Source organism: Antechinus flavipes, chromosome 2 (genome assembly GCF_016432865.1).
Source record: "Antechinus flavipes isolate AdamAnt ecotype Samford, QLD, Australia chromosome 2, AdamAnt_v2, whole genome shotgun sequence".
Lineage (NCBI taxonomy): Eukaryota > Metazoa > Chordata > Mammalia > Dasyuromorphia > Dasyuridae > Antechinus > Antechinus flavipes.
Genome location: NC_067399.1, coordinates 570,245,320 through 570,264,419, shown reverse-complemented (window position 1 = coordinate 570,264,419; position 19,100 = coordinate 570,245,320). Strand labels below are relative to the sequence as shown.

The 19,100-nt window shown below is 35.3% G+C and overlaps 1 protein-coding gene and 1 long non-coding RNA gene across 2 annotated transcripts in view; one reads left to right on the top strand and one right to left on the bottom strand.

The window, feature by feature from the left end:
• RASGRF1 (Ras protein specific guanine nucleotide releasing factor 1) overlaps positions 1–19,100 on the top strand; it is a 206,799-nt gene that overhangs the window by 143,167 nt on the left and 44,532 nt on the right. The window contains exons 13-15 of the mRNA XM_051981142.1: positions 6,941–7,023; positions 12,867–13,115; positions 18,259–18,629. Coding sequence (XP_051837102.1) covers positions 6,941–7,023; positions 12,867–13,115; positions 18,259–18,629 — 703 coding nt within the window. The remainder of the gene's footprint in view (positions 1–6,940; positions 7,024–12,866; positions 13,116–18,258; positions 18,630–19,100) is intronic.
• Positions 1–19,100, bottom strand: part of LOC127551421 (uncharacterized) — a 309,154-nt gene that overhangs the window by 258,221 nt on the left and 31,833 nt on the right. The window lies entirely within an intron of this gene.

Genomic DNA, 19,100 nt, shown 5'->3' with positions numbered 1-19,100 from the left:
AGATTAAAGTTCAGTTTATAAGAAATGAGACTTCTAAATCATACAAATTTCCTGATAAAAGAGTACGTCATTCATTAATCAGAATGAATTAACATTTTCCAAATAGACTCTAAGCCAACTAAAGCTATGCGGAATAGGTGTAACAACTACCTGAAAAGCTTTGCCAAATTTAGTTCACAAAAGGACCAATTAACTTTGCTTAGTTCAATGCCACGAAGGCTCCTTCTAATCCTTAACAAATTCATGCTTTCAAGAGAGACCAGGTGGGGAAGGATGGATTGATGGATCTCATCATTACTACTGTGAAAAAAGACCCAAAGCATATGCTTTTTGGGTCAGTATCACTAAGCAATTGAGAAACATTAAGCCCTGATAGCACATTGTCAGATTTGCTTCAGAAGATAAAGAGTTAATTACTGGCAGAATCACATGTTCCTCAAAGACTAGAGGAAAGAAAAAAAAAAAAAAATGAATGACTATGTTAAGCAAGTAGGCTATTATTAAAGCATCCTATTCAAATTTGTACCTGGCTGCCTGCCTGGCTGCCTACCTGCCATTAAGTGTTACAGACATCTGGTGGAGTTTATCCAGTTAGTGTTAATATAGATGATGACACACTTGTAGCTTCATAGCAACATATTTAAAAGAAGCCAAATTCCCACCGAGAAAAAACAGAATTCAAAAAAAAGTCTATGTGATTGCCAGTCCTATATTATAACATATTGCATTTACTAATTGCTTAAGCAAATAAATGTTTGTTAAACTCAATTAATAATTTCCTCTTTATGGACTTATCTTGGGAGTTGGGAACAGATTAAGGAATATGGAAAGGTTTGTTTGAAAGAGAGATAATCATTTGAAGTATTTGACTGGCTTAACTATAGTTATAATATTCCTTTATAAGTGCTAAATATGTATATGTGTATAGAGACTTATATAGACAAATTTATACATATATATTATGTATATTATGGTACATATATACTTTTATAGATAATATATTCACCCTTTTGATGTAGATTGTAGGATGGGAAGAGGTTTTTGTCTTTCTGTCCCCTAGTACAGTATTATACACATAGTAATGCTTAATAAATGTTTATTGAATTCAAATTTTCATTACTGTGAACTTTGCTGGAAATTCTATAGACTGTCAGCCTCACAAGTATTCAAGCCTTTAGCAGTAGTAGTTGACTTTGCAGTGATCCTTACAGAATAATCAAAATCTATCTTCCCCATTTTGTCACCTGATTTTAGAGACCTAGATCCTAAATTCTAGTAAGTAACTTTTTTCCTCCGTCATATGTAACTGAGAACCAAGGAGTCAAAGTTCTACATTATAGTCATTGTAAAAACGGAGCTTAGAAATGCAAATATTAATATTTGTCCAAATTTTTTTGTTCCCATTATAAAGTAGCATTCCTGGCCATTATTGTTGAACCACTTCCTCCTAGTATCTGAGCATGACTGTCTACCTGTAGCTATATCTCCCCAGGAAGCTATAGATTCAGTCTTTCAAGCCTGCATAGTAATTTTGTTAGACCTTTTAATTCAGATCATTAGATACTAATGAGTCAGAAGTCAAAGAATCAAATCCCATAAAAGGAAAAATCTTTCCTCCAGGACAGGGATATAAATATTATTCAAAAAAAAGGTTATTTTTCCTTAGAATTTATTTTAATCTTATCATTGTTATTGATTTTAAATATTGATACTTTGATGAATCCTTTATCATATTCTTTGAGCATACTTCCCCTACCAACACAGATGAGAACTAATTTACACCTCTACCATGTTCATAGTACTCCTAGAAATGAGTCTATAGAATTATACAGTTCTTAATGACCTGCTAAATGCCATCTACAGTGTCAATCCCATTAACATAGTTCTTATATAACACTATAGTACATAGAGTAGTACATTAAAACCTGGAGCACTTAATAGAATGATTGAATAGGCACATCCCCTTCACCTTAGTTCTGCATTTTCCAAACAACTCAAGGTCCATGTTTTGTGACAAGTTAGGCCAGGCCTTGAGTTCATCCTCCTATAAGAGTTCATCTTCTCTAGGTCTTTCTGATTCCAGGTTCACTACTCTACCCACTATACCACTTAGCTGCCTAATATCATTACTACTAATAATAATATTAACATCCTTAATGTAATGCTTTAAGATTTGTAAAAAGTTCTATGTATGCTAATCCATTTAAGTATTCTTTTTCCCAAAACCCCAGTATTCATGGGGTATAAAAGAAAGAGCAATGGATATGGAATCAGAAGGCCTGGATTTATATTTTGTTTCTTAATTCCTATATATATTTGGGCAACTCATTTAATCTTTCTAAGCCTCACTTTCGTCATTGGTAAAATGAAGAAGCTGATCCTGATGCTATCTAAGGTCTCCTCCCTCTCTAAATCCCATATATTTAGGGAATGTTTAGTCCAGATAAGCTCTCAGTCTGGACTGTCTAGCACCACTTATCTCTTCTCAGTCTTAGATTTTCCTGTATACAAATAGTATCCAGAATGTTATTACAACATGTTACCTTTCCCAAATTATTAAGCACATTGAGTTGCAGCCTGGCTGACCAATATATTTTTCCTGACTAGTTCATTAATCATTTCAAATCATTGTTCCACCAATTCAACTGTCATGCACCCAAATAAATCAAAGTGATGGCCAATCAATGGTGATTGACCATATTGACCAAATATATACTATTATATTTAATATCAATGTATTCTAAATTTTCTAATACTGCTGCAATAGAAAAATATATATGTATGTATGTATGGCCTGCAGTCTTCCATCTACACAGGGAATTTGCCATTTCCTGCTGCTGCTTCATAGCCAGCCTCCTCAGGAAGACCTGCTATCATGGGTACACTAGGACCCTAAGTTTCCATCTCCTAATTATAAAAGCATGTTTCCTGAGGAAAGACTACCTGGGGCAAGATCAGACATTTTTCATCTGTCCCACAGTAACCACTCTCATCTGTACCAACACAAAACATCTTTCATCTCCTGTTGCCAGTCCATTATCCTAACCAACATGGGACAAATCTCTATTGCAAAGAACAACCCTCCTTCCCTTCAACTTAAAGCTTTCTGTCTCTCAATAGGCCTATATTTCGGGGGTAAGACACCTTCCGCTCGGTAATGAACATTCTCACACCTAATCAAACTCTTCATTCATATCACAGTGACTCCAAACATCCAAACCCCCCTCCACACACTCTCCTACCTGATTCCTCATTCCAATCCTCCCAGACCTTGCACCCCAAAATTTCATTCTAAGTTCACTCGGGTCATCCACTGACTCATCCACTGAGTCTAAGATGACTCAGGTCATCTAGAATGCCTGTTCCATAGTCAACAAACTTCCCTTCATCTTAAACTTTTCCTCTTCCCATTCCTTCCATCTATCAACTTTTATTGAAACATGGCTTTCCCTTCATAACACAATGTCCCTGGCTACTCTTTCCAGTATTCATTCTCCCTCAACTCATTCTCTTCTCTGCCACCATTCTAAGGCAGGTTCTCATCACCTCATTCATCCTGATTACTTCAATCGGCCTGCCTCAAGTTTCTCCTCACTCCAATCCATTTTCCATTGAGCCACTAAAATAATTTTCCTAAAACAAAGGTCTGATCATGTCACCCTCCTACTCGATAAACTCCAGTGACTTCCTCCTGCCCCAGGAACAAATTAAAAATTCTGTGTGCATCTAAGACCTTCATAACCTACCCCATTCTACCTTTCCAATCTTCTTATACCTTACTCCCCTATACTTATTCTTCAATCCAGTGACAGAGTGTAGTGTTCTTCTTTTTTATAATATGATGGTTCTCTCTGGGAGCAAGTTTCTGGGGGAGGTTTTCTGGAGGCAGCCTTATTTTCAGTTCAAAGTAATAATCACTTCAAATGCAGCCAGATGATAAAATCCAAACGTTTATTTTCTCCTTCCAAGTCTTGTCTCTTTCCTTGGGTCCAGTTAGCTTTCTTAGAGGCCTATCTCCCTCCTTGGTTCCAAGAGCTCTTGCAGCTTGTCTTTTGGCTCTTCCACTTCTACCTCTAGCTCAACACCAACTCGTGGCTTCTCAATCTCCAACTGATGCTCCCCTTTCAACCTTTTCCACTGACTGACTGACTGACTGACTGAAGATCTTTTTATGCTTTTTTAGAGGTGTAAACTCAAAGGTTGACTCCTCCTCCGAGAGTAGGATTATAGGAGGTGTGAATTCATAAAGTTACAAAGTTAACTTTGTGTATCTCCCATACTTGTGAACTCCAATGTGTGAGCTCTAATGTGTAAACTCTCTTAAAGGTGTGAGCTCTAATGTGTGACCTCTAATGTGTAAACTCTTAAAGATGCAAACCCAAGCACACAAGCATTGCTTCCATCAATTCCACTGAGTTATCACCTTGTTTCAAGTTCTGGCTCATAACATCAGAGGCCTCCTGACTGTTCCATGAGCAAAACACTCCATCTTTTCTTTCTGGATATTTTCCCTGTCTATCTCCCATCCCTTCTCCACTCCAACTACTGACCTCCTTTTAATGATCCAACTACTGACTTTTCTTTAAGTTCCAACTAAAATCTTATCCTCTATATGAAGTCTTAATTACTATTCTTTCCTTCTTGTTTTGTTCTTTCTTTTAATTATTTCCTATTTATTCTGTGTATAGTTTTATATAGATATGACTATTATTAGCTTTATATATTTAAACACACACACACACACACACACACACACACACATATATATATATATATATATAATATATATATATATATATATATATATATATATATATATATAAAATTTATTTGTATCTTGCATTCCCATTAGATTATAAGCACCTTGAGAGCAAAAACTGGATTTTTTGCCTTTTTATAGCCCTAGCACTTAGCACAGTGTCTGGCACATAGAAGAGCTTAATAAATATTTATTGAAAAATTGTTAGATCTCAAAGAGACTCTCTTACATCTGATGGCAGATTAGAGGTGAGAGAGATTCTCAAATATGGTTCAGTTCTCCAAAGTAATTTAGATGACTGAGGGGATGAAGAATCTAAGGACCAAAAAAGTGGAGGTAGTAGCAGAGAAACAGGAACATACAATTTCCATTTTGTTCCATTGATTTTAAGCACTGAGCCTTTAAAACCTAGTTAAGTAGATTCTGTTTTTCATTTACTCATGAGCAAGTAAGCATCAAGATGAGTCAAGTACAGAGCTGGGGAGAGCCTAAAATACTGAATTCCCAGTTCAGGGTTCTTTCTGCTATCCTGAGCTGATTCCATGTTGATTATTCTTATCACTGCTGATTCAAGCTTTGGAGCTAGATAAGGAAACTTATTTGGTCTCATTCTTTTCTTTTTTAACTTTGTAAGACCATAGCATCTTTTTTAATCATGAGAGAACCTGAAAAGTCTTGATTTTGTTGTTGTCTAGATTTTGTAGTCAATTCTTGATTTTCAAACACTGTTTAAAATAAGTAAATCAATAGATAAGGCTTGCAAGTCTTCCATCTAAAGATCTTCTTTGCCATGTATCTAATTTTTACCTTTTGTCTATATCCATTGAATTATGACCAATATGAACAAAGTTTAACTTGGCTCATTCCAATAACTAAAATTTTCAATTAATTAAATTTAATTTAATTTAAAATCTTTTTAATATTACAAGAATTTCTTCTCATTGCCTTTTCTTTCACAATTTAAAAATAACCTGCATCTGTATAATTGGCAATCTTTTCAATCTTTTTCAGTTTTTTCAATCCTTTTACTGTTCCCTGGTTGATTCCCTTTCACATTTCCCACCTTTTCTTTTCTTCAAACCTTTTCTTTTGTCCTCAAACTGCTGCTCCTTCTCAAACTAATTCAGAGTTCCTTAACCCTTTTTTATAAGGATCCTTTTGTCAATATAATGAAATATATAGGTTCCTACATCTTATTGTTAACATTCATAATTGAAGTAAATATTAAATTTAAGTTAGAGACCAATGAAAATGAAGATATAATTTCTCAAACATTTTCAGAAGAGAATGCATTTTGTTGACCCCTAAACATACCTCTTTTTCTACCTTCTCTATATCTGTTAATAATATTCTTCTAGTTATTACCCAGATTAGCAGATTTGGAGTCATTCTCCACTCTTCCCTCTTACTTATCTTCTGTATTCAGTCAGTTGCAAAGTCTTATAAATTCTATCTCTATGATATCTCTCACATCAGTCTCTTTCTCTCCATTCTCACAGCATAGTTCTAGTTTTGGTTCTCTTCATCTCTTAAATGGATAATACAAAAGCCCACTAACTGATTTGCATGATTCCATTCTGTCCTTTTCTAATCCAAATAGCTAGCAAATTGATATTCCTGATCATGCCATTTCCTTGACCAAGGTACTTCAATGTTTCCCTTTCAGTTCTAGGATAAAATACAAACTCCTCTTTTTGGTATTTTAAATGTTTTTGATTTGGCTTCTTACTTCCTAAACAGAATAATTTCATATTAATCCCCTCGTTTCTTTGTGTTCCAAGCAAACTGATCTATTTGCTTTTCCCTATATACAGAATTCTATTTCCCAAGGTGCCCAGGTTGTCTGCTGGGACTATAATGCCGTCATTTTTCACTTTTTCTTCTCAGAATTCCTCCACCCTTTCAACATTCCCTACAATATCATCTACTACACAAAATTCTTCCTGATACCTCCAATGGTTTGCATTCTTCCCTCCTTCCCCTGAAATTTTGTTCATTCATTCAATATGTAGTTGTGTTCATATTATATCTCCTTAATACTCCTTAAAAGCAGGGAGATTCTTTTTTTCCTCTATGTTCCTATTACTTATCACTATACCTTGAATATAATGTTTAATAAATACTTGTTGAATTTACCTGATCATTTAGTTCAATATGTGATATTTTATTCTCTGTTTCTAGTGTGTAGATAATATTAGATGCAATGGCCTCATGATGAATGCTTTTGAAGAAAACTCCAAAGTCACCGTTCCTCAAATGATCAAGTAAGTAATTTTTGAGTTACCATAATTTTCTAAGACAGCATTTAAGAAAGTGGTTGAGAATCTAACTACATGCACAAAAAACCAAGCTATTTCTTAGTAAAAGGATGAATCTTATGGAATTCAGAAATTCTATTGGATTTCAACATCTGTACTTTGCTTCAGTTCATCATAAGTAAATATAAGAACTTTATTTAGAAAATTTTCTATTTTTCAGTTTCTGAGACTATGATAATTTCTTAAGATATAGCATTTGAAATACAGGCTATATTTTCCTGACCCCATGGAAACCTATAGAAAGTTCAAGAATAAATAAATAAATAACAGTGTCTATTCAGTGCCAAATATCCATAGGATAAGTTGAAAAACTTGGTGAAATGTGCCACTCTTCCCAAAAACTCTGAATTTTTTTTCATGGTGAAAACAAAACTGCAAGAACTTCCTATGATCCTAATTCTTCCAATCATGTTTGAGGAAAGGTGTGGGCTTCCTTACATACTTCTCATTTTCTGTAATCACTTTCTATACCCACATGTGGTCTTAGGCCACCCATGACAAGCAAAAACTATAAAAGAGGCACCAGGGATTCACTAAAGGAAAAAAAGTCCCTGGGCTCGTGCTCTTGTCTTGAATTAACTAATGTGGATTCTTGACCTATGTTTTTCTTGACTTTTTGATGATTTTTGTTCTGCCTTGACAATCTTCTGACTCCCAGAATTTCCATTCTCTCCTGACCAAATTAGCTAGCAATTTATTGATTAGTCTAGTTCCCAGATTCAGGATTTGTTTTATATCCCCAGCCCATTAACCTTACATCCTGTTACTTGTCCAGCTCATTTTCAGGCTTGTCACCCATATGAATAACTATAACCTGCAATTTTCCATATTAAACAACTAGTTCTTTTGCTTTTTTTTACATGGATCATCTGACATCATATGAACACAAACTTTGTTGAAACAAATATGGATAAAAATGAATCTGTCCCCGTCCCCGCCTTCCAATCTGAGGAAAGATCAAGACCAAATGCCATATGAAGACCCAAATCAATTTATATTTTTAATCAATTAAGTCCTTCATATATTCAAGTTATTTTGCTATCTAAAGTCCATACAAGGAACTTCTTTCTATCCAAGATACATTATGCTATGGTTATTTTTTTAAATTCATTTTAATGGTGTGTTATTTTTCCAAATTCAAGTAAAGATGGTTTTCAACATTCATTTTTATAAGATTTTGAGTTCAAATTTTTTTTCCTTCTTTCCCCCCCTTTCCCAAGACAGCAAAGCAAACTGATATAAGCTATATGTGTACAATCAATTTTTAACATATTTCTATATGGGTCATGTTGATAAAGAAAAATCAGAACAAAAGGGAAAAACCATGAGGAAACAACAACTACTACTACAACAAAGGTGAAAAAAGTATGTTTTGATCCACAATCAATCTCCATAATTCTTTCTCTGGAAGCAGATAGCATTTTCCATCCAAAATCCATTGGAATTGTCTTGGACCATTGTATTGCTGAGAAGATCTAAGCCTATCATAGTTGATCATCACACAACCTTGTCGTTACTATGTACAATGTTTTCCCAATTCTGCTCACTTCACTCAGCATCAAGTCATACAAGTCTTTCCAGACTTTTCTGAAACCAGCCTGCTCATTATTTCTTATAGAAAAAGAATATTCCATTACATTCCATATACTGTAACTCATTCAACCATTTCCCCATTGATGAGTATCCTCTCAGTTTCCAATTTCTTGCCACCACAAAAAAAACTCCTACAGTTTACACATATGGGTCTTTTTCCCTCTTTTATGATCTCTTTGGAATACAGACCCAGTAAAGACACTGCTGAATCAAAAGGTATGCATAATTTTATAGCTCTTTGAGCATAGTTCCAAATTGCTCTCCAAAATGGTTGGATCATTTCACAACTCTACCAACAAAGCATTAGTATCCCAGTTTTCCCACATCTCCTCCAACACATTTCATTATCTTTTCCTCTCATCTTAGCCAAACTAATAACTGTGAGGTGGTACCTCAGATTGGCTTTAATTTGTTCTGTATCAATAATTATTTAGAGCATTTTTCAGATAGATTACTTTAATTTCTTCATCTGAAAAGTGTCTATTCATAATAAGGTTCTTCTATTGTTTTATACAGTTCAATACAACATAAACCTGAGGAGAGATCCCTAAGTTTCATCAGACTGCCACAGGATTGCATGATTCCCAAAAAAAGTTTAAGAACTACTGATCTAGTCAAACTCTATTTAACATTACAGAGGAGTAAACTCAAGTCTAGAAAAATGAAGTATTCTGTCTAAAGTCACAGAACCCAAACTAGAACTCTAGCACACAGAAGTTTAGGGAGGTGAATCCTCCTCTGAACTTCAATGTTTTAAGTACTTCTCATAATTGTTTCTAAAGCAAAAGTAAATCCCCTTTCTTGAATAGCAAGCACTTGTAAAGAATTCCACAGAGTCTGCAGCACTGAATTATAAAATATGTAATGGGACAAAGATGAGAAATACAAATGCTCATTTGTAATTATGAATTTCTTGCATAATCATGATCTAACCTCCCAAATTTCCAAACTCCACATTAAGAGCAACATTAAATAATATAATAAAATCTTTGGGCCTGATTACAGAATTTGGGAAGAGTCATTCCTATCCAATTCTGCTCTCCCAAATGACTGTGTGATCCCAATAGTTCTACAAATTCTCTAAGCTGTAGTTTCTTCCTTAGGAATAAAAAAAAAAAAAAATAGGGGAGAGGAAGGGGAAGAGGAAGGGAGAAAGGGCAGATTCAGTGTACTAAGTATTCTGTAAAGTTCTTTCCAGCTTCAACATTCTATGTGCTGAGCACTAATGTGATCTAATATTCTGCTTCTAAAACTATGGATCATGACCTTATCTGGAGTGTCATAACTGAATGTGAGTCACAAAATAGTGATTTATTATCAGTAAATGTTTTATTTGTACATCTATTTTATATACCTATATACCCAGAGTCATGTAAAAATTTCCCTGATAAAAAGAGGTTATGAGTGGAAAAAATTTAAGAAGCTCTAGTCTAATGAATAGAGAGCAAACTTCTGAGTTAGAAAAAGCTGACTTAACTCTTGTCTCTTTGCCACATACTAGTTATATGACTGCAGATGTTTAAATCTCTCAGGGTCCTATGACTGCCTAAAATTATAATCTGCCTAGAAGGTACTAATCTGAACTGGTAAAGCAAGCTCCTCGCCACAAGCTTCTAAACCCTCAAAAAAATTATAAATCTAATTTTTTTAAAAAGATAATTGCTGTATTTCACCTCATGGAAATTTGAAACTCTTCCAACCTGTTTCTCTCACACTCTAACCAAAACATCAGCCTGATTCAAACAAGAAATACATAAGAAAGGATTTTCTTGTTAATTCTTTTGCTACTCTTGTCCATTCATGGGCATAATTCTATTTCCTAATTTGTGAGACCTCAAAGTAATCCCAACTTCTGTACATAGAGTCCCTTACTCCTTTCTCTTCTTCCCAAACCCTGCTTTGGGAATGGAAGGGAATGAAGGAATGGGAAATCAATCCTGTATTTTGTTAATGAGAATATAATGTCCATTCAGGCTGCAATCTACCTTAGTCAGACCTACAACATCCAGATCATATTGTTCTCTTGTAAGCACTAAAATTTAAGAAAAATGTTGCCGCAAATTGCAGCATTAGCAATGGTAGAAAAAACAGGATGATAAGATGGGCAAAGAGGAAATGTATATCTAGGGCACAAATACACACATATTTGATTAAACCTCAGAATAGCCATTTTAACTTAAAGGTATTTATTGTCTCTTTATACTTTGAGAGAACATGATCACTGTCTTATTAGTATTCTATTTGGTTGGCAATCATTTTCTTTTATTGGCCAAACTCTGTACTAGATGCTGGGAATAAAAAGACAAAGTGAAACTGTTTCCATTCTCAATTTGAACAAAAATAAGTAAATATAAACTATAGGAATGGGGTAGAGATTATATATGTTGATATATATACATATACATTTATACACATATATATGAATGAGTATGTACATGTATGAATACATATATCTTGGGCAGCTAAATGGCCTGGTAAATAGAGCTCTGAGTCCAGAGTTAAGAAGACCTAAGTTCAAAGCCAGCTTCAGACACTATGTGATCTTGGCCTATGTGATCTTGGGCAAGTTACTTGACCTTTGTTTAACTTAAATCACTGGAAAAGGAAATGGTAAACTATTCCAGTATCTTTGCCAAGAAATCCCACTAAACAATATGGTCCAAGTGGTCACAAAGAATTAGCTATGACTAAACAACTGAATAACAATACATATATGCATATTTACATATGTATTTAGAGATATGTATAGATTAACTTTTCATTTTCCCCAGTTAAAGTAAGGGCAAAGTCTAGGTGTTATATTTCTCTGTATCCTCATAGCACCCAGTATATCCTTGGTATTCAATATTTTTGATGAAAATGAAAGTACCATGAAAGAGTGTTCCAAATCACTATTGATCAGAGAAATGCAAATTAAGACAACTCTGAGATATCACTACACACCTGTCAGATTGGCTAAGATGACAAGAAAAAATAATGATGAATGTTGGAGGGGATGCGGGAAAACTGGGACACTGATGCATTGTTGGTGGAGTTGTGAACGAATCCAACCATTCTGGAGAGCAATCTGGAATTATGCCCAAAAAGTTATCAAACTGTGCATACCCTTTGATCCAGCAGTGTTTCTATTGGGCTTATACCCCAAAGAGATACTAAAAACGGGAAAGGGACCTGTATGTGCCAAAATGTTTGTAGCAGCCCTGTTTGTAGTGGCTAGAAACTGGAAAATGAATGGATGCCCATCAATTGGAGAATGGCTGGGTAAATTGTGGTATATGAATGTTATGGAATATTATTGCTCTGTAAGGAATGACCAGCAGGATGAATACAGAGAGGCTTGGAGAGACCTACATGGACAGATGCTAAGTGAGATGAGCAGAACCAGGAGATCATTATACACTTCGACAACGATATTGTATGAGGATGTATTCTGATGGAAGTGGATTTCTATGAGACCTAACTGAGTTTCAATGGATAAATGATGGACAGAAACAGCTACACCCAAAGAAGGAACACTGGGAAATGAATGTGAACTATTTGCATTTTTGATTTTCTTCCCGAGTTATTTCTACCTTCTGAATCCAATTCTCCCTGTGCAACAGGAGAACTGTTCGGTTCTGCAAATATGTATTGTATCTAGGATATACTGCAACATATTTAACATATATAGGACTGCTTGCCATCTTGGGGGGGGGGTGGAGGGAGGGAGGAGAAAAAACGAAACATAAGCGAGTGCAAGGGATAATGTTGTAAAAAATTACCCTGGCATGGATTCTGTCAATACAAAGTTATTATTAAATAAAATAAAATTTAAATTAAAAAAAAAAGAAAAAAAAAAAGAAAATGAAAGTACCAACTTGATCATTAGCAGCTCTCCAAAAGAATGAGGTATTCCCCATAGCTTCCTTTAAGTGAACCACTCACCTACTTTAACTGAATGAATTCTTTAAATGAGGAAAAATAAATTCTAATTTATTTCCTTTTACTACCTATCACTTAAGGGAGGAATAGTTGGGATGAAAGAAAAAGTGGGCAGACTACTTTGTGTTTAGTATTTTGCTCTTTTATAAGATTAATTTATAATTCACAAGAAATCTTGACTCATAAGACTCTTTTAGTACTTCATCTTTCTAAAACTGTCCATGTTGTCCTAAGTGATGTTTGAAATCATACTTTCATTCTGTCTTTCCCTACAGGTCAGATGCCTCCCTATACTGTGATGATGTTGACATACGATTCAGCAAAACCATGAACTCCTGTAAAGTCCTGCAGATTCGTTACGCCAGTGTAGGGCGACTTCTAGAAAGACTCACAGACCTACGGTTCCTGAGCATAGATTTTCTGAACACATTCTTGCATTCCTACCGGGTGTTCACAACAGCTGTGGTGGTTCTGGACAAACTCATCACTATTTATAAGAAACCTATCAGTGCAATACCTGCAAGGTAAGCCTAGAAAGGTCAATGTTTGCATCATTGGAACTGTGACTGTTGTTACCAGCCACACAGATCCAAACATATCCCATACTTCTGAACCTGGATGATGAGGATAAACTAATCTTTCATTGGTGGCTTAATTTATGTTTTGATTCATGGGTCATCCTGTCAATTTTAATGCCAGTATATTTGAGCTATATATTAAGTATAAAAAATCAAGAGATTCTATTAACATTTGCTACATAGATTTCAAAATCAGGCACCACTAAAAGATGAATAATACCCATTTTTCTCTTTATGATTATAGGATTGTAGATTTGGGTTGAAAATTCACTTAAAAACCATCTAGTCTAAACCCTTCATTCTACAGGTAATATGTAAGAGAGAGATTTAAATCCAATTCTTCTGAATCCAAATCCACTGGATCTACTTTTTAGATCCAAATTAGTAATTTTGTCGGAGTCAGAATCCTTTCTTCTCATAAATCATAGAAAGTTAGAAGAAATTACTGATCTAGAGCAAGAACAGACTTCAAAAGTCATATGGTCAAAACTCCTCTTTTTTACACATGAGAAATTTGAGGTCCAGAGAAGTTAAATGACTTAGAGAAGCTAACAGAGAATAAGTAGAAGAAGGATTTGAACTCCAGTCTGAGAACCTGGGTTTTTCCTTCACTGTATTATATTTCTCACAGAGGTCATCATTTCCAAAAATTGGTCCTTTTAGGACCAATAAGGAAATCAATAATCTAGCTTTTCAGATTTTTCTTTGCTCATTAGTCTGCAAAATTTTTCTTTATGGGTTTTAGCAATATCAATCAATAAATAAGCATTTATTAAGTACCCACTTAATTAGTACCTACCTGTGCCAGGCTCTGTGGCCCACTGAACATGCAGCTTGCCCATAGTCAGAAAGCCAGGATCATAGTGATGTCAGACCCTATACTGGAACTCTGATTACTCCAAGTCCAGTGTTCTTGGACTCAAACCAATGTATAGAAACAAGATGGATTTAATCATGTGTTGATTTTTCTGACATTCAACAATTGAAGCCATGTAAGTGAAAAGATCACTAAAAGAAAGTTTAAACTTGAAGAAATTAAAAACTAGTAAAATTCCAGAGGACAGATAATGAAACAAACCTCCTTGAGAGAAAGTCTGGGGCCTAGTAGTTCAGAATATTGTATGCACTGTCAGAAACTGTCACTGTATCTGATTTTTTACCTAATTGGTTTTCTTTTGTCACAAGGAAGGGTTCTGGAAAGACAGGGTAGAGTGAAATACCAATAGGGACTGGATCTGTGATTTCACAGGGAACTTTCAGGTAAGGAAACTCCTTCTATCAATTCAGATCAGCACATTCTCTGAAATTTATCATCTTAGAGAGTTTCCTAAAGCCCCAAGAGGTTAAATGATTTGCCTGGAGTCACACTGACAGAAGGAGGCACAGATATTACTTGAATTTGTCTTCTTGGCTTTCAGGCTGGTTCTTTTTCCCCTATACCATGCTGCCTTTTACAGAGTAAAATAACTGTGACATGAAGATAAAAGAAATCAACATTTTTTTTTTAATTCCTACAGCCAGATTGCTTTTAGCCTTACATTCTTTGGACTGGGTTCATCAACAGAGCTATTCTAAACAAACAAACAAACCAAAAATACACACACACACACACACACACACACACACACATACACACAGTCTTGCTAGAATACAAATGAATAGAGTATGAAATTTAGTATAACATGAGTCCTACATAAGGACCTACTGGAAGGACCATGTTAAAATTTAATCTTAACTATAACATCTGCTACTTTAAATCCATTGCTACTAGGGTGGCTGAGGATGGAAGATTTCTTGAGATTGGGAATTATAAGCTTCAGTGAGCTATGGCTAAGTTTATCAAGTGTCCATATCAGGTTCAATATTAATATAGTGAGCCTCTTGGAGTAGGAGAGTTAGAGTTACCACATTTCATCAGAAGGGAGAAATCTGCCAAGGTCAGAAACAGAGCAGGTCAAAGCTCCCCAGATTACTGTGCTATCAGGCCAGTGAGAAGCATCTATACTGCTAACTTGGATAAAGCAGGGAGACCTACCCTAGTCTTATTTTTTTTCATTTAAAAAAATTAAAGAATGGAGCTTACAACTCCATAGCACAGACTGACTTCAAAAATTGTTGTCCTATTACAATTGGGATATCCAGGAAATTAGCCTGCAGTCAGATTTCTAGCTCTGTTATCTTCTTAGCTAACCTAGTACTTAATCATATAGCAGTAAAGAATTTGCTTACCCATTAGAAGTAAGAAAATGGTTAAAAAGAGGAAGAAAGATAGAAATTTCTATCTGCCTCTTTTTACCTCCATGATCATGCCCACTATATTCATACCTCTCACTATTACCTCTTTATGAACTACATAGTTAGTTCCCAGCTCTCTCTTCTATTTCTCTTTCAAATGAACTGTACCCAATGTAAAAATACTGACCTCAATACTTTTATTGCATCTCTGACTGAATGTCTGGAAAATAATCATTTCTCAGGTAAAGCATATTTTCAACTTGAGATTTCACTTGGCAGAAGTTGGGTCAGACAAGAAAGAAAAGACTCAAGTGCTTTCTTTTAATGCTAGATTGCACCTCCATAGAGCAGCTAATACATTATCTTGTGGAGCTCCATTCCATCTGACAAATGTCATGAATTGAAATTCCAGCCATCCAAGCAAAACTTGACAAAAAAACATTCCTTCCACCTCAGCACCCCCTAGAAACACCCTTATTGTGTACTCTAAAAGGAAGGGAAGGGCTCCTTCTCTCAAGCTTCAAGAGAGCAGAAGCTGTTGGAATGACAACCACTAAGTCCAAAATGGTCCTGAGTCCCTCTTCTGCTATAGATTTACATTGTGTAACTCTGGAAGTATGAGCCATTCAGAGAACAAAGATGAGGCTTTTTTACCTCTTCTTTTTCTTTTTCTTATCCTCAAGTACTACTCTCTCCACATAACCTCTTGGCATAAGGCCCAAGACCCAAAAGAGGACATGGGAAAGATGTTAAGGGGACACATGATAAGGTTTGGAAGATATAATAAAAAGAAATGTAATAGGTACATGGTCCACATGCAGACTTCCAATGATAAAAGAGAGCAATTAGTTACAGTGATGTTCGAGATGACAACTTGCAAAAAGATAGCAACATTATTTGGAAGATGCTAGAGAACTGCTTTCAAGTGTGAATTGTGATATTTTGTAAGGAAAGTGAAGAGTCTAGAGGAGGCATGGACATTCTATAAGTGTTTCTAATATACTAAACAGATTTTGAAGTGGAGTCTTTTTGATTGGCTGCATAAGCTTATATGGTGCATTTGCAGATTCCCATTATATAGGTAAATTTCACCAAACAGTTCAATCCAAGTGCTCAATTTATTCAAAGATAATCAGGGTCTGATAAAATAGACAACTCACACTACTAACACTAACACAATATCAGATTAGCTCAACTGGAAAGCTGCTTTAATAATTTGTAATAAGAAGTAAAGTGATAATATTTTATAATGAAAATTATAGCACTGGTTGACCAATATTTGTATTGGTCAGTCAGTACTTTCTATTTCTGCTAAGTAACTACTTTTTAATTCAAAATGAAATCAAAAGATAGCAATCTTTTGCTTACTAAATATGTTATTTTCTCAACTGTAAAATGAAGACATTTGGATAAACATCACTAACCAAATACTTATTTATGAAACATCCATTATGTACCAGGCACAGCTACTAGAAATATAATTACAAAAATTAAATAATCCCGACTCTCAAGAAGCTTCCATTCTGTCAAGGAAGCAATAAGTACATATATGAGCATATACAGAAAAAAGGCAAAGCAGTTAAACATAAGAAAATTAGGGAGAAAGAAGAAAGGCAATAGGGAAAATCTATGTGTAGAAAGTAAGGGAATTTACAAAGTAGAGGTGAGCAGAAAGGTATGTGGGCAAACCAACGTAAAGGTACAGAGATAAATAAAAGAAAGTTAAATGTGAGGAACACAGTTAAGGCCAGTATCACTAGACTATAGAATAATGAAGAGGAGATGAGAAAGATAGTTTGAGATCAGGTTTTAAAGGGTTTAAATAACAGACATAGGAGTTTACATTTTATACTAGAGGCAACTGGATACCACTGGAACTTACTGAGAGAACTGTGTTTGTAAAAAAAAAAAGTAAATAGTAATTTTAACAGCTATATGGAGGATGGACTGGAATGGGAAAAAATAAGGGGCAAGGAGACTAATTAGCAGATAATCACAAAAGGCCTGAATTAAGATAGTAGCTATGTAAATAGAGAGAAGGAACATATATGAGAGATACTGTGACAATAGAAACATGATATGATAACAGATTATATGTGATGAGTGTGAAAGAATTGAGAATGACAATGATGTTGTGAGTCTGTCTTAAAGGTTGGTAATAACCCTGATAATAATTAAAGAAAGGAAAATTTGAGGGGAAAGATAAGGAATTCTGTTTTAGACATGCTGAGTTTGTGATACGTGTGGGACATGCAGTTTGTGATATCCAAATACAATTGGTGATGTGAGATTCAAGCACCTGAAAGAATAAGATGGGATACATAGATCTGGGAATCATCTGAACAAAGGTGATAATTAAATCTGCTGGAGTTGAGGAGATCACTGAAAGATAGTTGACATAGAAATGGGGCCAAGGGTTATACAGAGAATGAAGAAGTGCTTTGGAGTCCATTCACAGTGAAGGAGTATGATGTGGATCATAAGTCAGCACAGAAGACTTAATAAGGAGGGAGGATCAGATAGACGCAAGGAAAACCAGGAAAGAGTAATGTTATGAACACCCAGAGAAGAAAGAGTATTCTGGAGAAGAGGGTGATCAATAATGTCATGGGTCCCAATCTCTGAACTTCTCGGTTTCAATTTCTTCATCTTTAAAGTTATTATATTAATACTCACCCTAACTGCCTTGCTGAGTTGTTATAAGGCACATGCTTTGTAAACTATAATGAAACTTATGGATATGAGCTATTGGAGAGGAACATGAGGTTCCTGGGATTTGACCAACACAAAAAATATAAAAATAGAACCTGACATTCTTTATGGCAAAAAGAGAATAAATTTTGTTTCCCAACAGGTCACTGGAGCTCTTATTTGCCAGCGGCCAAAACAACAAACTTCTGTATGGAGAACCTCCCAAGTCCCCAAGAGCTAATCGCAAGTTCTCCTCCCCACCACCTTTGTCCATCACCAAGTCTTCTTCACCAAGTAGAAGACGAAAGCTTTCCTTAAACATCCCCATCATCACTGGAGGGAAGGCTTTGGATCTAGCTGCTTTAAGCTGCTCTTCAAATGGCTATGCAAGCATGTATTCTTCTATGTCACCCTTTAGTAAGACCACGCTGGACATCAGCAAATCATATGTTTTCAGTAACTTTCCTAATAAGATACCTGATGAGGGTGAAAGCACAACTGAAAAAATTGAAGACTCAAGTCCCAACAAACAAAGTAAGTTGATTTTTTTTAAGAGACTGGGTCTTGCTTTCCCATCCAGGTTATAAATGCAGAAGCTATTGAAAGGCCCAATGCCACCACTGTTTGACTTGTCTACTTCCTACCTAGGTAGGTTCACCCATCCTTGAGAACCTATCATATTAATTCTAAACATAGTGTAGACACTTGATTGTCATAGTCCAGTGAAGTTCAGAACTCCAGAGTCTAAGAGAACCACCAGCCTCTCTAGTAGCAAGAATTACAGGTACATACTGCCATAACCAGCTGTAAGTTGATGTTTTTACAAAGAGAGTCTCATAACCTGAATGAATCATATACAAAACCATGGTCTGAGCAAAGACCAAGAACAAATAGAGTTGTGAGTCTCAGAAGAACAATGTAAAATTCCTCTTAACAGTGTACACTAGAAAAGTACAAAATATTCAATCCGTTCAGTTTACAATAGCCAAGTCACAAGTAGGAAAG